This window comes from Scyliorhinus canicula, chromosome 5 (genome assembly GCF_902713615.1).
Source record: "Scyliorhinus canicula chromosome 5, sScyCan1.1, whole genome shotgun sequence".
Taxonomy (NCBI): Eukaryota; Metazoa; Chordata; class Chondrichthyes; order Carcharhiniformes; family Scyliorhinidae; genus Scyliorhinus; species Scyliorhinus canicula.
In genome coordinates, this window is record NC_052150.1 from 47,483,838 (window position 1) to 47,510,494 (window position 26,657).

A 26,657-nucleotide genomic window follows, 5' to 3' on the forward strand; every position below is an offset into this window, starting at 1 on the left:
AAAAGAATGACCAAGGTGAGGTTAGGGCCGGTCAAGGACAGTAGTGGGAACTTGTGCATGGAGTCAGAATAAATAGGAGAGGCGTTGAATGAATACTTTTCTTCAGTGTTCACCAAGGAGAGGGCCCATGTTTTTGATGATGAGAGTTTGATACAGGCGGGTAGGCTGGAGGAGGTAGATTTTCTGAGGAAGGATGTATTAGCAATTTTGAAAAACCTTAGGGTCGACAAGTCCCCTGGGCCATATGGGATATATCCAAGGATTCTTTGGGAGGCAAGGGATGAGATTGCAGAGCCTTTGGCTTTGATCTTTGGGTCCTCACTGTCCACAGGCATAGTGCCAGAGGACTGAAGAGTGGTGAATGTTGTTCCTCTGTTCAAGAAAGGGAATAGGAATGACCCTGGTAAATATAGGCCGGTTAGTCTTACTTTGGTGTCAGTAAGTTAATGGAAAAGGTCCTGAAGGATAGGATTTATGACCATTTGGAAAGATGCAGCTTAATCCAGGATAGTCCACACAGATTCGTGAAGGGTAAGTCTTGCCTCATAAATTTGATTGAATTCTTTGTGGAGGTAACTAAGTTTGTAGATGAAGGTAGAGCAGTTGATGTCATATACATGGATTTTAGTAAGGCATTTGATAAGGTTCCCCATGGTCGGATCATGAAGAAAGTAAGGAGGTGTGGGATAGAGGGAAATTTGGCCAATTGGATAAGTAACTGGCTAGAAGACAGAGGGTGGTGGTGGATGGAAGATTTTCAGACTGGGGACCAGTTACCAGCGGTGTACCACATGGATCAGTGCTGGGTCCTCTGCTATTTGTGATTTTTATCAATGACTTGGAGGAGGGGACTGAAGAGTGGGTCAGTAAATTTGCTGATGACACCAAGATTGGTGGAGTAGTGGATGAGGTGGAGGGCTGTTGTAAGCTGCAAAGCGACATTGATAGGATGCAGAGCTGGGCCGAAAAATGACAGATGGAGTTTAACCCCGATAAGTGCGAGGTGATTCGTTTTGATAGAAAAAATTTGAATGCGGATGACAGGGTCAACGGCAGGGTTCTGAGGAATGTGGAGGAACAGAGAAATCTTCGGGTTCATGTCCACAGATCTCTGAAGGTTGCCACTCAAGTGGATAGAGCCGTGAAGAAAGCCTATAGTATGTTAATGTTTATTAACAGGAGGCTTGAGTTTAAGAGCCGCGGGGTTATGCTGCAACTGTACATGACCCTGGTGAGACCACATTTGGAGTATTGTGTGCAGTTCTGGTCACCTCACTACAGGAAGGATGTGGAAGCATTAGAAAGGGTGCAAAGGAGATTTACCAGGATGTTGCCTGGTTTGCAGGATAGGTCTTATGAGGAAAGATTGAGGGAGCTAGGGCTTTTCTCTTTGGAGCGGAAGAGGATGAAAGGCGACTTAATTGAGGTTTATAAGATGATGAGGGGGATAGATAGAGTGGATGTTCAGAGACTATTTCCTCGGGTGGATGTAGCTGTTACAAGGGGGCATAACTACAAGGTTCAGGGTGGGAGATATAGGAGGGATGTCCGAGGTAGGTTCTTTACTCGGAGAGTGGTTAGGGTGTGGAATGGACTGCCTGCTGTGATAGTGGAGTCGGACACTTTAGGAACTTTCATGCGGTTATTGGATAGGCATATGGAGCACACCAGAATGACAGGGAGTGGGATAGCTTGATCTTGGTTTCGGACAACGCTCGGCACAGCATCGAGGGCTGAAGGGTCTGTTCTGTGCTGTACCGTTCTATGTTCTAGAGGTGAACTGGCAGTACTCCGCGGCTACTGGTGGAGAGGAATGGACTTTGACCTGCTTCCCACAAGGAAAGCAGTGCACCAGCTCCGCCAGTCACGGGGGACCTTTTACAAACAAGACGACAAAGCCAGCCGCCTGCTGGCCCACCAGCTGAGAACGCAGGCAGCCACAAGGGAAAAGTGCAGGTTAAGGACAACAACAGCAGGCTAGTCTAGTGGCCATGCCAGAAAAGGTCAACAATTCCTTTGAGACCATCTACCAGGGGCTGTACACCTCTGAGCCCCCCGAGCGGGACTCAGGGTTGATGCAGTTGCTCAATGGACTGGAGAGCTGACTTTAAATCTGATGAATAACTTCATCCTGCCAGACATACAAGCAAGGTGGCACACCAGGGCATTACAAAGCAAGCAAAGTGGATGATGGCACACAGCACAAGATCTCTTCAGGCTGTTAGTGTTGGAGACTATGTGGATATCCCAATGTCAGCATTTGACCGCAGCAAGAGTGGCCCATCAAATGTTAAGAGGTGTGGTGCCGGCTGTAGATGGTACTGGTTACATTATTCTAACAACTAAAGGGATTGTGAAAGGCAAACTTTCCAGGCATCGGTTTGTATTTGTGCAGTACGTTGGACTAAGTGCAGAAGACACTCCACCAGAGCAACTCAGTATTCAGGAAATTGTACATGTTCAAAGGCTTCCAGAGTCTGTCACTGCGGGGGTAACTTTTTAAATCAAACACAAATCCTTTTTTTATTTATTCCTGGAATGAGGCGTCGCTGGTCGGGCCAGCATTTGTTGCCCATCCCCAATTTCCTTGAACCGAGTGGCTTGCTCGGCTATTTCAGAGGACAGTTGGCACATTGCTGTGGATTTGGGGTCACATGTAGGCCAGACCAGGGTCAGAACCCAAGCTGACTCCAGAACCCGAGCAGTTCACTTGGGTCAAGATTTACAAGACAAATTTAGAATTGGTACAAAGGAACACCACTTAACACTGACACTAGAAATGCAATGTAAATGTAACTTGATTCGTCTTTTCTCCAACGGGACTAGATATAGCTCGCCCTGGCTCGCCTTAGACCGGATATCATTCCTATTCCCTTTCTTTGATTTTTATTCCCTACAAGCACATTAGTGAACCAGATGGGCTTTTCATTCAAATTTCAATTCCACCATGTGTCGTAGTGGGATCTGAATCTGAGTCCCCAGAGCAATGCCGCGGGTCTCTAGATTATTAGTCCAGCTACAATACCACTACGCCATTGCTTATTGCTGGTTCTGGCAGATTTACTATGTATGAATTACTGTTTTTGTAAATATTGATGGAGAGGCTATATGAATAGTTTGGGTGTGATCCTGAATGCAATATAACAGAACATAAACCAATGAATCTGAAATGAATATTGAATAAACGCACATTAGGCAATTATGAATCATTTCTTTTTTTATTTTTGCAGTATTGTAATCTTTGATGAATGTGAGCTGTATCTGAAGGGTTTCAATATAATACTGGATGAAACATAAAAGGCAGCAGTTTATACATCTGTGAATAAAATATTACTCTTTGTTTATAAAAGTTGACCATTTCATCAACTGGGCAAGTTTTCCAATGTCCATTCCATGAACTGGGTGGACTAACTATCTGTTTCGCGAACTATACGTAGACTACCCATTTCAAGAAATGGGCAACTTTGACTGACCACTTCATGAAATGGGCACTTTCACAAGTTGGATGTAGCATATAGATCATCTATAGTCAAAAGGTCTCGATAATCCTGCTTCAAAAAGCACAAGGTGACAAAACATGTAACTTCCAGTCAACCACCAATCTGTTCGCCAAGATCAAAGCTTTGGGACAATTAATGTTATGAAAAAGCGTTATATTATCGTTGGTTCATCTATTAATGTTAGCAGCTGGACACTTAACACATCCATATAACATTCCCTTGTACGTGAATTTAAATTGATACATGTTTAAAATAAATCAGCTAGCACCTGCAATAAAATGGCAGATAGAGGAATATTAAAGTAATCAGCAGCAGCATTAATTTCAAGATTCAGAACAGTATAGTGGTACAAGAAACTATAGTTTATCACAGTGTAAGATTAACTGTTAATTTTCTATCCACCTCAGTGGGATTTATTCCCCCATGAGCCATATGCTCCCATACAAATTATATGCACATCAAAAGATTAAAATAACTATAATTCTCAGCTACAAAATATGGAAAATACACAAAGCATAAATAACATTTTGAGGGGCAGTGGGGGTGGGTGAGGCATGTACCCATATCCCCAGTGAGCAAACCCTATGCATAGTGTTACAGTATGCACAATTTTACAACTATTGATACGATACTGCTTACATTTCTTTCCTCTTGCTTCTGTACAAAGAATATCTTCACATTTGCCTTGACAACCTCACCATATAATTAAACCAAAATTACATTACAACAGTACAACCAAGAGTTTTAGCGGCATGTAAAGATTTTGAGGTGAATGAAGGGTCAGAACCCAAGCTGACGCCAGAACCCGAGCAGTTCACTTGGGTCAAGATTTACAAGACAAATTTAGAATTGGTACAAAGGAACACCACTTAACACCGACACTAGAAATGCAATGTAAATGTAACTTGATTCGTCTTTTCTCCAACGGGACTAGATATAGCTCGCCCTGGCTCGCCTTAGACCGGATATCATTCCTATTCCCTTTCTTTGATTTTCTTTCAGTGCGTTGGTCATATTGCAATTATTGACCAAAAATGGATATAATACTTTAGGTTTGTTTCACCAATAAATAACAGATTGTGACAACATTTTTCTTGGATTGATGTTCATGTCAGGAAATTAACTAGGGATTCTAAAACAGTCTAAATGCTTCTGCAATTTCTGCTATTTAAAATAGCTTTCAGCATTAGATCAACTACCACACTCAAAACACATGTTGTGCAACACCTAATACACTTCAACTCACCCAAAACTCTGTCGTCTCTAGTCTAGCTTACACATGTCCTTACTAGTCACCTCTGTCCTCCATGGCCTATGCTGATTCCCAATTCCCAATGTAAAGTTATTATCCTTACTTTTAAAAGATTTTCATGTGTTCTTTGGATTCCTAGCTTATTACCATCCCACTTTCCCTTCACCCCACCATCGGTGCTGTGAATTAAACCAACTTAGGCTTTAAACTCTGGAATTCCCTCGCTGAATCTATTTGCTTCTCCTTCTTTAAGACGCTCCTCAAATCAATCCCTTTGACTAAGCTTTCTACCATCCTTTAGAATATCTCATTTTTTGACTGGCATTCATTTTTATTTAATTATACTTCTGTAAAGTGCCTTTGGGGGGTCTTGTGGCACAATGGGCAGCGTCCCTGCCTCCAAGGCAGAAGCTCCTGGTTCAAGTCCCATTCCAGGACTTTATGGCAAAGGAAGGTGCGGTTCGTGACTCGGCCAAACAGGTTGAGAATCAACCTGAAAATCTTTCCAACGTCACAGCAAAGGCAGGTAGTAACAGCAGGAGATTCCAGCCATGTGAAAGAACGTTGGAGCCTTCACCATCACTATCCATAGCTCCAGACCACAACGTGCATGTAACAGTGCATGTTGCCACAGTGCCTCGGACTCCCTGAGTGAACTGTAACACATTTACCAAAGTGCCTTTAGGTTTGTATCGACAGTAAAGGTGCTTCATAAATACATGATGATTTTCTCTATATTCCTCATCAGCAGTTATTCTGCCAATACTCAATGCTGTTATATTTTTCAATATCAGTAGTGATATATCTGCTCAATTTCTACTTACAATACTTGGAGTGTTTTCGTCATATTCATAAATATCTGGTAATGGCAATATCTGGCCTCCATGGCCAGATTCCTTTGGTCTCGAATGCCTATTCGAACTAAAACAATGGATAAATACCCTCTGTTTCCTATTAACAATAAGATCAATACAGTGCTCCACTTTACATCAATCTTAACATCTTTGGCTTTCATTGCAGCTGAAAATCTCAAGTGGTGAACCTGATACCAACTGCTTTCTGAAAGTTGTTATATAATATCCAGTTTCGTCACCTCATTAACGAATTGTTCCATCATCAGAAGCACCAGTAAAATTTGTTAAAGATTAGTTTCCATTCCTGTCTTAATAATAGACTCCAATGTTTGCCCACATTAAAAGTTGATAATTTCTAGGATTATGCACCAGATTTATGAAAAGAAAGAACCTCAATTTTTCTCCCCACACCATCCTGTGTCAGTGAAACATTCTTAAAACATTTGTAAAGCGTTCCAATATGGTTTGGTGTTTCTTGATTAAGTAGCTCACAGTTCCCAAATTACTATTCTTTCTGTGGCCCCTATTTTCTGCATCAAATTGGATGCATTCTGTTGCTTTGGTTGCCTGCTCGAGAATACTGCCAATGTATTCTGTAGAAAACAATTTGTAGTTCCACCATGTTGGCAACCTTTCCTTCCCATCCTTTGGAAAGGATATCAAGTGAAGGAGGCACTGAGCATGCGGAAGAGAGGGGAAAAAAACATTTGAGGTTGCTCTTCCGCATCTTCTAGCAGATGACTGCACAACATTATTGGCAGGGACTTTGGAAGTGTTGGCCATCCATTCCTCCGCTTCACTCACAGAGGATGTTCAGCACAGAAGCCAAGAAGTTAAACACGAGAAGAAACATATAAAACTCTCAATGAAACGTGAATTGGACGACAAGGGAAGCAGCTAACTTCTAAAAGGAAGAAAAAAAGATGAGAAAACATTTTTCGATCTAACCACTGACAGGAAACCAGTTTCCTTTTAGGATAAAAAAACAATGTGGGATATGGAAACTCTTTCTTTTCCTTGCCATCAAGGATTTGTCTATCGCATCAAAGGGATGCTACAGTCATTGTTTTCAATGTCAAAGAAACACTTGTTATCCTTAATGTGCCATTCTTGCTGAATAGGTACTTCAGACTGAGATAAAGTCCTTGGTCTTAACCACCGCTCCATGCACTGTGCCACCAGTGGGTGGCTGTTCACCTCAAATTTGTTAGCAAATAAACCGTCCCTTTGGGCAAGCCATTCCAGGTCTCCCAGTCCATACACACAGATGTTGCGAACATAGTGACCTGAAGGAAACAAAACAGATGAAAAGACCAATTTAATTTGTGTACGATGAAAGCGTTGAGTTCTATGATTATGACATTGCATTGTTACTGTCACAATTCAAAACTTAAACTGCCTTTGTCTGCAAACTAAAAGGTGAAAGACAATCATCCTTAATCTTAAACAATAGAAACAAAGAATGAAAAAAATCTAGGTCAGTCTTTTTGGAAAGGCACAATAACAACACAAGGAATGACTTCTAACTGAAAATCCTTCTCACAAGCACCTGACAAGACAAAGTGGGTTACTGTTTTCAATTTGGCTTGCATGTCTAGAGGTTATGTAACACAAGAACATGTATCAAGTGTAGAGAGAGCAAACAGGCTAATGGGTAAAATGCATGAGCTGGATATTCCTTATGTAACACTGCAAAGTTGCGAGTTGCATATTTATTGTGCTTAATTAGATGCTGTTGGCGGACATTAACGAAGAAATAATTTCCAGTAAATAAGAACAGGTTGAAACTGGGTGAGAGTTAAAAATGCGAGGATCCCAAAGAAGGTCCTACAAAAAACAAAATCCTGGGGGGGGGGCTAACCCTCCCAAACCTACAATTCTACCACTGGGCGGCAACAGCCGAGCGAGTAAGGGGATGGATCCAGGAGCCAGAGGCCGAGTGGGTGCGTGCGGAGGAGGCCTCCTGCATGGGGACCTCCCTCCGGGCCCTCGCCACGGCAGCACTCCCATCCCCACCCAAAAAACACTCCAGCAGCCCAGTGTTAACAGCCACCCTCCAATCCTGGAGCCAACTGCGGCAGCAATTTGGCCTGACCAAAATGTCAGACAAGGCTCCCATCTGCAACAACCATAGGTTCACACCAGCACTGACTGACGCCACCTTCAAAAGGTGGAGGCAGGACGGAGGGACACTGACAGTCAGGGACCTGTACACGGACGGCAGGATCGCAACACTGGACGAACTGACAGAGAAATTTCGGCTAGCCAGGGGGAACGAGCTACGGTATCTGCAGCTCAAAAACTTCTTACGAAAGGAGACAAGCACGTACCCACAACCGCCACGACAGACACTACTGGAAGACCTACGGGACGCAAGTATCCTAGATAAAGGGAACTGTAGCGACATGTATGACCGACTGGTAGAAAGGGCCGACACCGTACTGGACGCAACAAGAAAGAAATAGGAGGATGACCTGGGGATTGAGATAGGGTGGGGACTCTGGGGCGAAGCACTGCATAGGGTCAACTCCACCTCCACGTGCGCAAGGCTCAGCCTGACGCAGCTAAAAGTGGTACATAGAGCCCACTTAACAAGAAACCGTATGAGTAGGTTCTTCCCGGAGGTGGAGGACAGATGTGAACGGTGCCAAAGAGGCCCGGCCAACCACGCCCACATGTTCTGGTCTTGCCCCAGACTTGTGGAGTACTGGACAGCCTTCTTCGAGGCTATGTCCAAAGTGGTGGGGGTGAGGGTGGAGCCATGCCCGATAGTGGCGGTCTTCGGGGTTTCAGACCAGCCAGATCTATTCGTGGGGAGGAGGGCGGACGCCCTTGCCTTTGCCTCCCTGATCGCCCACCGTAGAATCCTGTTTGGCTGGCAGTCAGCAGCACCACCCAGAGCTGCAGACTGGCTGACCGACCTCTCGGAATCTCTCCAAATGGAGAAAATCAAATTCGCCATCCGAGGGTCAGACGACGGCTTCCACAGAACGTGGGAGCCATTCATGCAATTGTTCCGGGACCTGTTTGTGGCCAACGTACAAGAGGAAGAATAGTTGGGTGGCCAAGGATCGGGGGAAGGTAGCCGGGGGGGGGGGGGGGGGGGGGGGGGGGGCTGCGGGTTCGTTATGGGGGTTTGTTCTCATGGTTTTATGCTTATTTATTTTTCTTGTTAATTTATTGTTTTTGTATTGGAGGGGAGTGGTTACTGTTTTTCTCTGTTGTGATAAAAGTTGTTGTTGAAAACTTGAATAAAAATTATTCCAAAAAAAAAGTGAAGGACAAAGCCGCAAGCGACAGTCTGATGGCAAGCTAAGGCCCAAAACCAAATTGTAAATAAATGCCTATAAACATGTGACTCGGCCATATTGGGGAATGTAAAGTATGTTTGCCGGTTAAAGGGGGCGGCCACAGTTGTTATTATGAAGATGCTTGCCTGTAAATATACGTGTTAATTTTTGCGTGTTTTTTTTCTAATAATTTGTTGGATATAAAATATGAAAACTCAATTAAAAACATTTCCAAAAAAAAAAGAAACTGGGTGAGAGTTTAGGACCTCTATGTAATCTATACTTCTGCAAATAAAAGCTTTAAAGTGTCTAAAGTTCAGTTCCTGTTGTACCCTCCACCACTGGGCTTTCTGGATACTTAACATGGCAGCAGTTGATGGTTGACTCAAGGTGATGGTTGGAAACTAAACAATACATTTTTCAGACAGAGAAACTAAAATCCTAGTGGTCATCGTGAACAGTAAAAAGCAAGTGCAATGGGTGGGATACACTCCCATGTTGTCGAAATCTGAAACACATGACCAGTGGAAGAATTAAATGGATACATGGACATTGGCAGTTGCTGCCAAAGAAAAAATAAGGAACGGCCTTGATGTTGTCACTTGAGTACTTTGTGAGATGGATGCCCATTAGTTGGATCATGATGAAGGTTTGGACTTCCTGTTGGGGAGCTCGTGGATGACGTTTACAAGAAAGACGGCCTGTTAAATGCCTATGAGATATGTTCAGAATTTGATAGATTTCGGAAGACAGAAATAAGAACTGAAAATGCTGGATAAACTCAGCAGGTCCAGCAGCATCAGTGGAGCAAGGGAGAGAGTTAATGCTTCAAACAGTAACACTGGACCATAGTTTCCTGGTGGTTGCCATGACTCTAAAGGTACAGAATAAAGACAGAGACATTTTATTTCTACAGCTTCCAGACCTGGAAACCAGATTTAGTCTTTCTACAATAAAATAGCACAAGGGTAACAGAGTTATTGTAGACAAAATCATGGAGAAATGCATGGGAAACCAGTAACGTTTAATGAAGAATTTGCCAATGATGAGCCTAGAAACTGCACAACAGTACAAACTTCATGGTTATGAATAACAGAGTGGAATGTGCCTTACATTGTGTAGATTTTGTGAAACAATTTAAAAAAATATTCATTCACTGGATGTGGGCGTTGCTGGCTGGGCCAGCGTTCATTGTTCATCCCCGAGGGCAATTAAGAGTCAACCACACATCTGCAGATCTGGAGTCACAATTAGGCCAGACAAGGCAAGGACGACAGATTTTCTTCCCTAAAAGACATTGGTGAACCAGAAGGGTTTTACAACAATTAACAAGGGTCATACATTTCTATTGAATTTCAATTTCACCATCTGGGGTTCAAACCGGGTCCCCAGAGCATTACCCTGGATCTCTCAATTACTATCCCAGTGATAACTCCACTGCTTCAGAGATTGATAAAACACTAAATTAAATTTCTGCTGATCAACCAGACTGCAGGTTATAAAGGACCTGGCATGGGAGATTCAAGCAAACTTTTCACTCCAGATGGTTGAAGTGTATAGGGCAGGATTACTATAGAACCATAGAATCCCTGCAGTGCAGAATGGGGGCTTTCGGCCCATCGAGTCTGCACCAATCCTATGAAAGATCAACCAACCTAGGACCACACACCCGTCCTATTTCCATAATCCCACCTAACTTGCAAGTCCCTGGACATTAAGAGGCAATTTAGCATGGCCAATCCACCTAACCTGCAGATCTTTGGGCTGTGGGGGGATACCGGAGCACCCAGGGGAAACGCACGCAGACACGGGGAGAACTTGAAAATGCTACACAGTCACCCAAGGTCGGAATTGAACCCGGGTCCCTGGCATGTGAGGCAGCTATGCTAGCCACTGTGCCACCCCTTGATACCCTTAAGAGTCTAGAAATCTATCTATTTTTTTCTTAAACATACTCAGTAATTTGGCCTCCACAGATCTCTGCAATAGAGAATTCCATAGATTCACCACATTCTGAGAGTGAAGAAATTTCTCCTCATCTCCATCCTAAATAAGTCACTCACTGCCAGGATCGCCTGGTCCCGCCAGAAGTTAAGGACATTTGGTTGGTTCGTCGCATACCTCACGGCGGGTTCCGCCATGGCGGGGCTGAAACATCGCGACCATAATTCCATCACTTAGTCTGTGGGTAAAATCCCAAATTGCCTTCTGTGCTGTGTGGGAGTCCTCCTGTTCCAGAAGATATTACAATAAGATCTATTGTTCCCAGACATTTGTACGTTTTGCATACAGGAAGATGAGCTATTACTAAGGCTGAAATCTTGGGAGAAAAATCAGAGAGCACTGGGGCATAATATAAAACCAGCTGAAGCAGAGCTCAATTCACGATATTTAGTACATTATGAAGAAAGGATCATAGGGAATTAAAATGCCCTTTTAATGGATTGGGATGGCAAAACAGTGTTCAACAGTTTGATTGCCATTTTGATAAGATTCATTCCTTGCAATTAATCAGAATTAACTACAAAATGTCAAACTCTGAGCAACCGTTAGAAATAAACAAGGCACATCATACTTCAGATGGTCATGTGTTTTACCATCAGAGTCCTAAGGAACAGAGTGCAGCAGATAAAGGGCAGCATATTAGTAGTGAGAGTGATCATGGTACACATGTCAGAAGTATCACATCCACAGGATAATAACCCAAATTGTGCACTCGGGGAGACATTGGTTCTTGAAGGCCTAATGAATGAAGAAATGTGATAATTGAGGGGCATGCATGGAAAGCTATTGGCAAGTTTCAATGTTGGTTGAATGTTCAGGATGATGGCACATTTATGAGCACCTTACAGAAGAACAGAAGAAATAAGAGTAAGCGTAGGAGATGACCAGCAGGGAGGCGAGATAGGGCCTCAATTTAATGTCTCATTCAAAGAAGGTACCCCCAACAATACAGCAGTCCTTCCGTGCATCACCGAAGAGGCAGCCTAGATATTCTGGTCCATTCTCTAAGGTGAGATCTGAATCCACAACCATCTGCCATAGAGACAAGTGTGCTACCAATTGAACCATGACTGGCTCCTACATACTGAATATGCAGTTTTTCCAAAGTGGTGATTGACACACTTGGCGGATTCATCAATATGTATTGTAAACTTCTGCAAATAGTACTAATTAATTCCAATTTCTTTGGCATCCCTCCTGCTCCTCTCCAACATCTGCAAAAAAAAATTTCAAAACCTTCACCGCATCGCTGCACTGGAGATGGTGCGGGGCGTGATTGTGGGAAAGGAAAAACAAAACATTGAAATGATTAAGATTTATACAGGAAGTAAGGGTCAGTGGCTTAGTGGTTTCTCATACATTAAACACAATCTTCGTTACTCTCGCCAGTTGCAAGAATTAGGAGTTGGATTTCGTCAGCTGCAATGCCAACAGAAATTTATCACCTATTTCCACCACGAGCAGTCTGAACAATCTGCTAAAACGGGTGCAGCCAGCTACTAGTTTCAGTGAGGCACATAGTTTTACATCCGGCTAGAAGTGATTGTGTAGATCAGTGTTTCCAGAAACAGCTGACACTCACTCAAGTATCACACAAAATAAAACTAGCCGATCTCACCAAAAGTTTAAACGCATCAAAAGTAATAAGATATCTGCTGCTTCAAGTAGATAATCTTAAAAAACAAATAGCATCTTTAAAAGTTAGATCCATTGGAAAGACAGTCACTTTATATGGATAGAATAGAATAGAACAGTACAGCACAGAACAGGCCCTTCGGCCCTCGATGTTGTGCCGAGCAATGATCACCCTACTTAAACCCACGTAACCCGTATACCCGTAACCCAACAATCCCCCCATTAACCTTACACTACGGGCAATTTAGCATGGCCAATCCACCTAACCTGCACATCTTTGGACTGTGGGAGGAAACCGGAGCACCCGGAGGAAACCCACGCAGACACGGGGAGGACGTGCAGACTCCACACAGACAGTGACCCAGCCGGGAATCGAACCTGGGACCCTGGAGCTGTGAAGCATTGATGCTAACCACCATGCTACCGTGAGGCCCAAATCATGATTTCGAATCATGACCAAAACTCTGTGGCTACGCAATACCTGAAAGTCCCTGCGCAAGTGGGGCAAATGTTAGACCCGTTAAAGTTGTCATGGGTTTAGAGTCAATAGAGTCAGAGTTTTTACAGAAGGGAAGAGGTGACAAGCCCATCAAGCCTGCATCAAGCACCTATCTAGTCTAATCCCCTTTGCCATTTGGCTCGTAGCCTTGTATGCACTGGCATTTCGTATACTCATCTAAATAGTACTTATATGTGGTCAGGATCCCTACCTCTCCCACCCTTTCAGGCAGTGAATTCCAGATTCCAACCACTCTCTGGGTAAAAAGGTTTGTCCTCACATCCCCTCTAAACCTTTTGCCCCTTACCTTAAATCTATGCTCCTTGGTGACTGACTCATCCGAGAAGGGGACACGCTCCTTCCCATCCACCCTATCTATGCCCTTCAATTTTGTACAGTTCAATCAGGCCCCCCCCCCCCCCCCCCCCCCCCCCCCCCCCCCTCTTTGCTCCAAGGAAAACAATCCCAGCCTAACCAGTCTCTCTTTTATTTTAGACATTAGAGCACCCAATTCATTTTTCCCAATTAAGGGTCAATTTAGTGTGGCCAGTCCACCTAGCCTGAACATCTTTGGGTTGTGGGGGTAACACCCATGCAGATACGGGGAGAATGTGCAAACTCCACACGGCCAGTGACTCCTATCAGGAAGCCCCCCCCCAGCAAAGAGACCACTGCCAGGAAGCCCTTCCCAGCGAAGAGACCCTCCTACTCCTACTCCTATTTCTTAACAAATGGTGCATATAAACATTCAATATACAGGATATTTTCTTCTGTTTACACTTCACTTCAACTTGAGCATCGAGCATGTCTTTACTTAGTAAATTGGTCGTTAAGGTGCAGCCGTTTACGTTAAGCTCTCCGCTTTCACTGGGTTTGAACAAATTACTCAGGTTTAGCTATGAAGCCTATTTGTGTAGATGTGAATGGTATTATTTCCTGACTTGGTATGATTTGTATCTTTGTTGATGAGGAGTTCGAGGGTGGCACGGTGGCGCAGTGGTTAGCCTTAATAGCCCCTATGCAAACTTTAAAAAAATAAATTTAGAGTACCCAATTATATTTATTTATTTTTCCCAATGAAGGGGCAATTTAGCATGGCCAATCCACCTAACCTGCACATCATTTGGGTTGAAAGGGGTGAAACTCACGCAGACACGGGGAGAATGTGCAAACTCCACACGGACAGTGACTGAGGGCGGGGATTCGAACCCGGGTCCTCAGCGCCATAGTCCCAGTGCTTTCCACTGCACCACTGTGTTGCCCTGCCCCTATGCAAACTTAGTCTCAATTCATGCCAACCCATGCCCCATACTCACCACCCTTTTGCCCTTACACCCTCCATGCCAACTCATCCAGCATTCACCATGGGCAGACCTCAGTAGCCATGCTTAGATGAAGTAAAATAAAGGGCTCGATTCTCTGGAAAAATGTCTAAGTTCATGTGTAGCGGGTTTTTCAGGGAGTTTCCCGTCGGCTCTGCCGGCGAGTTTCCCACCGCTATTCAATGACACTTTGTCACTTTTTTGGGCCCTGGGGAGTTTCTCATTGGTTTAGCCTACATGTTTTTTTGTTCGTACTGGGGAGCTGAACTCAGATAGGGCTGTCATTTTGAAAGCGTGCACCGATCTCTAAGTGAGCTTGTGGGTCCCCCACACACCCTACCCATGGGAAATATCACCCCAACACATACGGACATTACCCCACACCTCCAAATGATGACACCCCGCTACGGGGTCCCTACGGACCCCCTCCAGACCCGCCCTCCCAAAGTCCCCTTTAGGCATACCTTCTTTCCAGGAGCCCCACCCATCAACCCCCCCAACCTCCCAGAGGCCCCTACTCATCAGCCCTACATGCCCCCACCATTGAAATCCCCCCTCCACCCTCCTTTGATGGGCATGGCCCCCCTCAGGCCCTGACCCTTTGCAGTGCCACCCTGGCAGTGCTCCTGCCAGCCTGGTAGTGCCACCCAGGCACCTTGGCAGTGCCCGGGTGGCAGTACCAAGTTACCAGCTGGGCAGTGCCATGGTGCCCACGTTCCAGGAGAGCACCCTGCACCATCCCTGACCACCTAGGGCTCTCTGATAGTCCCGGAAAGTCCCCACATTTGTGTGGACCAACACTGATCGGTGTCCGGCTGCAGCATTTCTGGGGAGGCCAGAGAATCAAGGGAGGCCAATGGATATCGGGCATGTAGGTCTCAAGTATCTTTAAGACCTACTTCCGCGAGCGTCGTTTGGTCCTGCCCCTTTTTGGCAGAAGTACGACTCCGATGCCTCGCGGGAGCTGGGTGAATCCCGCGAGGCACTGAGGCTGCCGGAAAGTCTGCAAAAGGGCTCTCCCGGGATTCCCCAGCCACATTGTGTTCTCACTTGAGCGCAACGCGGCCAGAAAACCATGCCCAAAGTTCTTCATTTCTATTGGTGAATTCACTATTTTCAAGTAACACTCAAAAATCCATTCAGTGAATTTAAATTCCTTCAAGTGCAGATCACTGTTTAAAAATTCATTGACAGGATGTGCATATATTGCCCACCCTCCGTTGCCCTTGAGGAAATAGTGGTCAGCTGCTTTCTTGAACCACTGCAGTTTCCATTGGCATACCCACAGTGCTGTTCGGGAGGGACTTCCAGGATTGTGACCCAGCGACAATGAAAGAACGGTGATATATTTCCATGTCAGGGTGGTGAGTAACTTGGAGGGGAAATCGGCAGGTGGTGGTGCTCCCAGATATCTTAGAATTTACAGGAGAAAAGGAGGCCATTCAGCCCATCGAGTGTGCACTGGCCTTGGAAAGAGCATCCCACCCAAGCCCACACCTACATCCCATCCCCGAAACCCAACCTAACCTTTTTGGACACCAAGGGCAATTTAGATGGCCAACCCACCTAACCTGCACATCTTTTGACTGTGGGAGCACCCGGAAGAAACCCACGCAGACATGGGGGAGAACGTGCAGACTCCGCAGAGACAGTGACTCAAGCCGGGAATCAAACCTGGAACCCTGGAGCTGTGAAGCAATGGTGCTAACCACTGTGCTACTGTGCTGTATAATATCGGCTGTCCTTGTACAACTTACTAGATGGTAGTGGTCATGGATTTGGGAGGTGCTGTTTAAGGAATCTTGGTGAGTTCCTGCAGTGCATCCTGCAGCTGGTACACACTGCTGCCACTGTTTGTCGGTGGTGGAGAAATTGAGTGTTTGTGGAACGGGTGGCAATCAAGCAGGCTGCTTTGTCCTGGTTGACATGAGCCTCTCGAGTGTTGTTGGAGCTGCACTTATACAGGCAAATGGAGAGTATTTCCTCAGACCTCTGACGTGTTTCTTGTAGATATCGCAGGCTTTGGGGGTCAGGAGGTGATTTACTCGCCGTAGAGTTCCTAGCCTTTGACCTGCTCTTGAAGTCACAGTATTTATATAGCTAGTCCAGTTCAGTTTCTAGTCAATGGTGACCCCCAGAATGTTGATAGTGGGGGTTTCAATGATGGTAATGCCATTGAATGTCAAGAGACAATGGTTAGATCCTCTGTTGTTGGACATTGTCATTGCCTTGCACTTGTGTTGTGGGAATTGTACTTGCCATTTGTCAGCCCAACCCTCCACACGTCATGCTGCATTTGTACATGCACTCCAATTGGTGGCAGGGCTGTCTGGTGCCTCTACCCGACTTTCTGGAACTCCTGGGTTAAATCCTGGACTGAAAAATGTAATAGTTCAACCAGGCGTTTGTTCACCTATATTCCACCGTGGCTGGACACTGTACAAAATGAGTAGAAATAGGAATCTCCACCCAGTTTTCAGATCAGGTTCGCCCACTTTACACTGCTTATTACATAATCTTGATTTGATTTTCTAATATTACACAGAATACAGTGCAGGAGCAAGCCACTTGGCCCAAATGGTCTGTGCCATTGTTCTACAGGAGCCTCCTCCCACCCTCTTCAACTAACCTTACTAGATTAACCTCTTATTCCTTCCTCCCCACTGTTTATCTAGCTTCCCCTGGAGTAGATCATTTTATTAAAACAGGAATAGGTTAGCTCCTCAAGCCTGTTCTGCCATTCAATAGTGTCATGGTTGATCTGCATTTTAATTCCACCTACCTGCTTTAGCTCCATGTCCCTTTGTGATTGTGACGAGCAAAAATCAACTAGAGTAAGAGAGTGGTCAAGCAACTTACCACCACCTTCTGAAGGGCAACTAGGGATAAGCAATAAATGCTGACCTAACCAGCGCCGTCCACATCCTGTAAATGGATTTTTAAAAGACAGCCTATCTTTGATTTTACGGCTCCCACTTCTCCTCCAAGCCTTATCACCAGAAAAGGTGTATCTTTATCTTCCCTGTCAATTTCTTTCAAAATCCTAAACAAAAAACTAATTTGCCCTTTTATAATAATTTTGTATCTGGGTCACTGCACATGGACTCCTAAATCTCTTTGAACCTCCACTCTTCTTAACTTTCCTTCATTGAAATAAAATTTAGATCGATCCTTTCTCAGTTCAAAATGAATAACATCACATTTTGTTGCATTAAAATCCATCTACCACACTTTTGACCATTCTCTTATTAACTCTTTGTAATTTTATCAATCCCATCTACATTACTTACTATAGGAGTCATTTTTGTGTCATTACCGAACTTGAATATATGGCTCTCTATTGTATTTTTCAAGTCATTAATAATTTAATAAATAGTAACGGCTCCAACACAGATCCTCAAGGAACACCACTCGTAATCTGATTGGAAGAAAATTACAAACCTATTATCCCTATGATCTATTCTACTGAAATGAAAGTCGCCATAGACTCCGAGGACCATAGGCCGCTCTCCCCTTTTGAGAGAGAGGGAGCTGACTGGTGGCGATTTAACCCGAGGATTACCACGAGGGGCAAGGTTGAGAAGGCCTTCATGAATAACATCAGCTGGTACAGGAAGTGAACCCGTGCTGTTGGCGTAACATCATGAAGCAACTGTCCAGCCAACTGAGCTAACCCACCCTTTATTCTTCTACAACCAATCCAATTCCCTAAGCAGGTCAATAATTTTCTTTCAAATGCACGGCTGTTAATTTTCGCAAACTATCTATTATGTTGAACCTTATTGAATAACTTATGGACGTCCTTTTAAACTGCATCCATAAACATTTCCATCGACCACTTTGGCTACTTCCTCAAAAGTTTATGACATGACCTACCTTTCACAAGTTGATGTTGTTTTTTTCTGATCGACTAAATGTTCAACTTTGTCCTTAACTACAGATTCCAATAATCTCCCCACATCAGATATGAAACTAACATTTTTCTAACTTTTCTCCCTCACCTTTCTCAAATGATGATGTTAGATTTGCTTTATTCCAATGTAAAGGAACAATTCCTAAATCAACAAGAGCTGTGGGTAGAGATTACAATTTCATCAACAATTTCCTCACCTCCTTCTTTGAAATTCTGGGACAGTCCCTTGTCCTTGTCTTGGGAATTTGTTAGTCGTTAGTGGCATTATTTTCCCGAATACTCTTTCCTTACTTGGTTAACTTTGGTGAGTTCAATTCCTTGTTTCATGGATTGTTTCCCTGGAATGTCAGGCATATTATCCTCTTTCTGAAGACTGACACAAAGTAATTATTCAACAAGTCTGCCAATTGTTTTTTACATTTGCAATATTACACACACTTGATTTTAAAAGGGATGATATAAGAGTAGTCATTACTCTTTGACCTTTAATATAACTGTTAAAAATCTTGTGTGTTAATCTTGAAATCTCTCAGTTCCCTTTTACAGCTCTTACAATCTTTTCTGCTTTTCGTTTGCTGTTATTTATATGCACTCGGCCCCCTCTTTTTTAATATATTCCCTCCTTTAGCTTTATGGTATCACTCACCCATTTTGTTGACGATGCCTGTTTTATGTAATAAGCAGGGCTCTGTCCTCTTTAGGGTATATACTGGTGCTGTATTATTATTATTTTATAATGACTGAAATGGCCTTGATGGTTCATTCTAGTTATGTCTGAACTGGTGTGACACTTGGGTGGTTCAGAATTCTTGGCCGTATACGCAACCCAGGGCATTGTAAAACGGTCGGGAAGAAGAGTATGACTTGCACCTTAAACAATTTTAATGCTGCAATACATTATCAGGCAGATGATACATAACCAAAGCTGCAGTACTGTGGTTACAGCAATGCAGTCCCCAGCTCATGTACACTGTGTGCACTACAAAAACAGCCATTTGGATCAATTGGGTCTACGCCAGCAGTATGCTCCACATGAGCCACCTTCCCCCTTTCTTCCTCGTGATAGCATGCACCACATTCCTACAGGAGTCTGGGTAAGGAAATTTCTGCATAATTCCTCACTGGATTTAATAGTGGCCATCTTTTTTTTAAAATTTAGAGTACCCAATTAATTTTTTCCAATTAAAGGGGCAATTTAGCGTGGCCAATCCACCTAGCCTGCACATTTTTGGGTTGTGGGGGCGAAACCCACACAAACACGGGGAGAATGAGCAAATTCCACACGGACAGTGACACAGAGCCAAGATTGAACCTGGGACCTCGGCGCCATGAGGCCGCAGTGCTGACCCACTGCGCCACCGTATTTATGACCTCTAGCTTCAGGCTACTCCAAAAGTAGAAGCATTTCTTTCAAGTCTACCTTGTTAAACTCTTTCATTATCTTGAAGACCTCGACCAGGTCACCCTTTGACCTTTTCTGGAGGATAGGGTCTCAAGCTGTTCGGTCTTTCGAGTTCAAATCTGGTATCATTCTTACAGCCTTTCTGCACCTTCTCCAAGGCCTCTGTATCCATTTGATTATATGGAGGCCAGAACTGACAGTAACCAAGGTTCCACACAGATTGAATGTAACCTTCCTGCTTTTCAATTCTATCCCTTTAGAAACAAAACTTGGTTTGCTTATTTTAACCACCCTATTAACTTGGGTCACGTCTAGTGATTTGTGCATTGGTTTCTCTGAATCTCTTTGCTCCTCTATTCATTCAGACTATTATTCAAGCAATATGTGGCCTCCTCTTCCTCCTACCAAATGCACCATTTCTTATATAGATTGAAGTCAATTTCATACCTATTCTTAAGTTTATTTGAATGGTTCCCATTTAAAGCATACTTCCTTGTATACCTCCCAATTTGGTGCCATCTGCAAATTGTACTTTCCGTTCCTGAGCTCAAATCATGAATGTAAACTGTGAGCATCAGTGGTCCCAACACCAATCTGTGCTGTACACCACCTTTCACCTTTGTCAATGAGTATCCCTCCTCTCTGTTTTGTAGCCAAGTTGCCATCCGTTCTGCTTCATCTCCAACTTTCATATGATCTGGCTATAACGTAAGTCCACCATGCCAAAGGCCTTTTGAAAATCCAAATATATTACATCTACTGCAATACCCTTGACTACATTTTTGTTATTTCTTCAACATTTGAATCCACGCTGCCCACACTTTTTTGATCTCCAGCTGTTTTTCTATTATGCATTCTTAGTAAAAATTCATCATCCTTCCTATCATTAAGCTAACTGTTCTCTAATTCCCTGGATTCGTTCTAATTTCCTTTTTTGAAAACAGGATTAACAACAGCTATCTTCCAGTTGTCAGCTCCATTTGCTTTATTAATGAATTTGAATTCACTAAGGCAGGGTAAAAAATATAAAAAATTCCTGGATGAAAAAAGCTGATAGAAAATAAGGCAAAGAAACGACAGAGTGCTAAGGACAGATGCCAGGTAGAAAATAAAATTAAGAACCAAGCTAAACAGCGAAGATTCAGAAGGGAGTGAAAAAGCAAATAAGAGAAGCAAAGAGGAATTGTAAGAAAAGACTGGCAGCCAACATAAAGAGGAATCCCAAAGACTTCTATAGGCACATAAATAGTAAAAGGAGTAGTGAGGCCGAATAAAGATCAAAAAGGGAATTTACACATGGAGGAAAAGGCCTGGCTGAGGTGAATTGATATTTTGCACCTGTCTTTATCAAGGAAGCACATCATGGTGACAGAAGAGGAAACTCTGTCACTAGAAGGATTCAAAATCGATTAGGAGCAGTTATTGGATAAACTGTAGTTAACTTTAAAAAGTTTTTTAAAAATATATTTTTATTAAAGGCGTTTTGCACATCCACATAAAAATATCAGAAAACCACAGATCGAAAAACACAAGCCATCCGCAGCCACTGATAACATGCCCACATCTCCCCCCGCCCTCTTAGTTTTGCCCCTTATCTCCACCGCCACCCCCCACCCCCACCGAAACAAAGTAAAGATAAGTACCCTCTCCCCAATGCCTTCATTCATCTCAAAGTCGTCGATAAAAGGCTTCACCTCCAGGTGAACCCCTCCTACGTTCCCATAAGGCAAACTTATTCCTTTTTAAGTGCTGGAATTCTGCCACGTCGTTCACCCACACTCCTACCTTTGGCCCGCCAGTGAAACAGAATCCTTCTCCATGCTATCAGGGAGGCAAAGGCCAAGACATCGGCCTCTCTTTCCCCCCCCCTGGACTCCCAGCTCTTCCGACAATCCGAATATCGCCACTTCCGGACCCGCGGCCACCCCTACACACCCAGAATCTCGAACATAACATCCCAGAATCATTGGCAGAACCCCCTCAGCTTTGGACACGCCCAAAACATGTGGACGTGATTTATGCCCCCCCAAGCACATCGCCCACACCTATCCTCCGCCCCTGCAAAGAACCGGCTTATCCTTGCAACCGTCATGTGGGCCCTTATGCACCACCTTAAATTGGATGAGGCTTCACCTCGCACACAACGAGGATACGTTCACCCTCTGCAGGGCTTCCTTCTGCAGCTCGGCCTTCACCTCCCCACCCAACTCCTCCTCCTCCCATTTGCACCTGATCGCCTCCACTGGCGCACACTCCCTCTTCATCAGTTCTTCATAAATGTCTGCCACTCTCCTTTCCCCGATGTCATCTTCGGACAACAACTTACCTTATAGCCCCAGAGGTGGCAGCCCCGGAATGTACAGCACCTCTTTCCTCACAAAGTCACCTGCAGGTACCTGAACCTATTCCTCTTAGGCAACTGATAGGTTTCCTCGAGCTCTTCCAGGCCTGCAAACTTATCCCCTACAAACAAGTCCCTGAAGTACTCCATCTCCAGCTGCTGCCACCCCCGGGACCTCGCATCCATCCCCATCGGCACAAATCTATGGTTATTGCATATCGGCACCCACAGAGATATGCCTTCCAAACTGAAATGTGCCTGCACTGGTTCCAGAATCGCACCGCTGAGACCACCACAGGGCTCACGAATACCAGGCCGGTCGTAACTTAAAGCTGACAAGGCACTGGGATCGGATGAGATGCATCCGAAGAATGCAGTGCTCCATGAGGTTGGTCATGAAGCACATCAACTCCATACTCCCAGGACGCCTCGATCCACTGCAATTTGCATACCACCGCAACCGGTCCACAGCAGGCACCATCTCCCTGGCCCTTCAGTCATCCCTGGACATCTCAATAATAAGGGCTCCTACATAAAACTCCTACTTATTGACTACAGCTCCGCCTTCAACACCATAATCCCAGCCAAACTGGTATCAAAGCTCCAAAACCTAGGACTTGGCTCCTCCTTCTGCAACTGGATCCTCGACTTTCTGATCCATAGACCACAATCAATAAGAGTAAACAACAACACCTCCTCCACGATAGTCCTCAATACCAGGGCCCTGCAAGGCTGCGTAATTGCCCCCTACTATACACACACGACTGCGTGGCAAAATTTGGTTCCAACTCAATCTACAAGTTTGCTGACGATAGTGGGTCAGATCTCGAACAGCGATGAGTCACAATACAGAAGGGAGATAGAGAACCTAGTGGAGTGGTGCAGCGACAACAATCTGTCCCTCAATGCCAGCAAAAATAAAGAGCTGGTCATTGACTTCAGAAAGCAAAGTACTGTGCACACCTCTGTCAGCATCAACAAAGCTGAGGTGGAGATGGTTAACAGCTTCAAATTCCTAAGTGTGCACATCACCAAAAATATGTCCTGGTCCACCCACACGAAGCTACCACCAAGAATGTGAATTTTGTATTTTCCCCACCCACTTAATTTGTGTAAATCACATGAAAGCATTTTTGCATCCTCTTCACAGCTCACTCTCTCACCTGGCTTTATGTCATCTGAAAATTTAGAGATATTACCTTCAGTTCCCTCAACTAAATCATTAATATTCAAATACATTGGGAGTAGCTGGGGTCCTGGCATTGATCCCTGCGGTACCCCACTAGTCACTGCCCGACATTCGGAAAAAGACCCGTTTTCTACCATCTCAATACACTACCCCTCAACCTCATGCGCTTTAATTTTACATGCTAATCTCGGATGTGGGACCTTGTTGAAAGCCTTCTGAAAGTCAAAATAAACCACAAATAAAAGAAAGCTATTGTAATTTACCAGGAATATGCACAGTTTGTTGCATAAAATGGCATAGTTACATTTCATTCTCTTGTAAGATCAGATAAAATATATTGTTCAGCACCACTTCCACACCTTGCCCACTATTGTGTCCCAAGTACCTACTTTCACTTCATGATGAACATCAATACATGAAAGAACCTATCGGGTGGACAGTTGCAGGAAATCCTGTGCAAGGTGGGGAAGATTGGTAGTTGGTGGCGGGAATGAGCTGAAGGATTTTATTTATTATGCGTTTTCTATGGCACCACCAGGTGTACCTTCCCAGTTTTAAGGTATCGCTGGTAGCAATGTCCACATGTTGTCTGGTGATGATTGCCACAACTTCAGATCTGTTCTCCTCATTAATATTTTCCCCATCCAAAGGTGAATAATGAACACATTTTGTCTTCCTCCACCTGCAATTCTCTCTGCTACACAATGTTAGTACAATTGTGTACATGGCTAATATTCTGGACACCCACACTGGCGTGGTGCCTCCTGAATAGGTCCTCCTGTGACAACCTTTCAACCAAAATAAAAGCTACGAAAAGTGAACTCTTGTTGGTAACGTCTTTGTTTGTCAGTCATTTGGTAACTTTGGTTTACGAATTCCACACACTACAAATCTATCGCCATGCCTGAAGCACATCTTCTGAATGCTTACTCTAGCACAGGGTTTTTCACATTGCGGTTCACGACCCATCGGTGGGACGCAGGCAGGTGTCAGAATGGTCGCAGAGCAATCGGTCATGACGTTCCCAATCGCAGGACGAGCACCCAACTGCCGCGACTGGCTTTTAAATTGAATGATGCAGTTTTCTGGCCAGAAGCAGCAGCAAAGAGCAGGTCACGCGCCTAGCATTTACACTGACGTCATATGCCCTGCACATCTGTGCTTTTGCTGCAAAATGATGGAGGGGAGATTCCTCCATTTTCTAGCTGCAAGCAAGCACGGCAACAGGACTGTGAAGAACTGAAGATGGATCATTTTAAACAAAGAAAAAAACTGAAATGGGGAATAAAGCAGTAGAAAGATGATTTCTTGAAGTATGTCTTTGTTCGTTGTGCAAATGCAAATCAAGATGCAAAGCCTGTGTGTGCTATATGCAGGAAAGTACTGAGAGTTTAAAACCCTCAAAATTTCAAAGGCATTTGACGAGTAAGCATGGAGAGTTTGAGGACAAACCTCTTGATTTTTTTTTTCCAAAGGATGCTGCAACAACTTAAATCATCAGCTGAAGTCCTTAGCAGGAATGTAACATTGAATGACAAAGTAAGTGAGATGGTGGCTCATCTGTCACATTAAAGGGAAGTGAAAATGTGTTGCGAAGATCAGCCGGCGTGGGTTGCAAAGGTCGACCGTCGTGGGTCTCAAAAAGTCAGCCGGTTGGTAAAAATGGGTCCCGGGAACAAAAGTTTGAAAAACACTGCTCTTGGAGACACCTTGTGGTCATATGGCTCTTGCTGCAGCACTGATTTTGTGGGGTTTCTCACAGGCATCATGAATCATGTTTTAAAGAGGTACTCGTCATCTCCAAACAGCCAGCCCTCCAGGCTGCTTCCTGTAGTGAAAAGATTGGACTTCCTCAATATAAAAACATCATGGCGGCACCAAGGAAATCCGACACATATTTCCGTGAACTTCTACTTGGAGTGAATACATAGAAGAATGTCACTTGTGGCTGATTTTTTTTAAAAACCCACCTAGTTTCCATGCCCTGGTGATTTTCATGGCCACTGGTAATGTGTGTCTGTCAGGTCCAGCAAGTTATCCGGCCATCTTCTGGGAGTCTGTAAAACCCTGTGTGTTATGACCACAACAGGTGTTAATTACTGAGATAACCTAACCCCAAAGGTATAATTGGCTTATGGACCACAACCTTGCTTTGTATTCTGAAAATGCGAAGAACCCAAACTAATCTCAGCAGCACGTTGTCCAGTAAAACGTCTGGGATTTAAAAAATGTAATTTAAAAGTTTTAATAACAGGAAAAGAAAACTTCAGCACACATGGTTACAGTTAAAAATAGCCTTCCAAAACATTCCCCCAAAAGACTCCCTGCTTGGTCAGACTGCTGGGAAGTAATCTATGTTTGCATTGTTGTATATTAAAAATAAGGTATAGATTTAAGTGAGTTTCAGTGTTTCTGTACTAGATAGGGTAAAACTCCAGTTAGATTCATGCTAAAAAAAAGTATTTTCTTTAATGGCAGTTTTGGTTTAAATTCAAACTGTGTCTGTATTGTGCTGAGAGAGTTTACAACTTGAAAAGCAAACAAGTGTGAAGGAAGACTGAACAGTTGCTTAGCAACCAGGGGCCACCTTTAAGTTAGAAAGACATTCTGAGTTTAGTTTAAACTGGACCCAAAGCAGTTAGAGCTTAACAGATAAGCAAGGAAAAGCTCTCACAGCTTTGCCAGGAGCAGGAGCAATAGATTGGAGTAATGGGAAGAAAGCAAGCCCCAGAAACTGAAGAACAGCTAGTTCTAGAACCTAGGGAATCAAAAGAGAGGTCCCAGGAAGATTGGCGTCAGAGAGACAAAAGGAACTGGAATTTGAACACAGTACTGTTAATTGGAATTCAAGTAAAAGGCAGTGAGTGAAAGAGACAGCTCCAGATTTAAAGTAAGGAACCAGAATTAGAGGTAAATCAAAAGTTTGCCAATATCATAATACGGCCTTTGAAGCAGTAGTGTTTTTTGGCATGACTGAGTACCTGAGAGATTGTGTGGAAGCTTGGTGCATGTGGCAATTCAAGACAGAGGAATAATGAAAGGAAGTTAGAAATCCTGGAAGTGGATCCTTGCTGAAAATAGCTGAGAGAAAGCGTTGGTTGAAAGAAGATTCTAAGGCTTGTCTTTTTGAGAGTTGAGTTGGAAGCTCGTCTGGAAGCAGGAGTCCAGTGAGCTCACAGTGTAATAATCATCTGGGGGGTGTTCAAGAGTACGCCACAGAAGTTCAATTAGGGAAGCATTTGCCACTTGATTTCAGAGTGGGCTGTATTTGCGCATCAAAAGCCTGTTAGTTTAGATCGACTGTCTAATTACCGAGAGTATTATAGAATAAGATATATTTTGTAACCTGTATTATCCTTAAAATCTGAGTACATTTATGAAGAGAGGTGGAAGTGAAAGAATATTGCATTATAGTCAAACCTTTCATGCTTAATAATGTATTTTTCTGTTGTTAAA

At 43.9% G+C, this 26,657-nt stretch overlaps 1 protein-coding gene across 5 annotated transcripts in view; it reads right to left on the bottom strand.

The window, feature by feature from the left end:
* Positions 1-3,197: 3,197 nt before the first annotated feature.
* Positions 3,198-26,657, bottom strand: part of LOC119965959 (N-acetyllactosaminide beta-1,6-N-acetylglucosaminyl-transferase-like) — a 44,225-nt gene continuing 20,765 nt past the window's right edge. Inside the window, exons 3-5 of one of the 5 annotated variants that reach the window (XR_005460647.1) lie at positions 18,467-18,642; positions 11,018-11,125; positions 10,043-10,183 (exon numbers count right to left, since the gene is read on the bottom strand). Coding sequence is in view for 1 of the 5 variants with exons in the window: in XM_038796998.1 (XP_038652926.1) it covers positions 6,642-6,892 (251 nt within the window). In the remaining 4 variants the exon portion in view is untranslated. Of the gene's footprint in view, positions 6,893-10,009; positions 10,184-11,017; positions 11,126-18,466; positions 18,643-26,657 lie in introns of those variants that run through there. The other 4 variants (XR_005460645.1, XR_005460646.1, XR_005460648.1 and 1 more) reach the window with 4 other exon arrangements.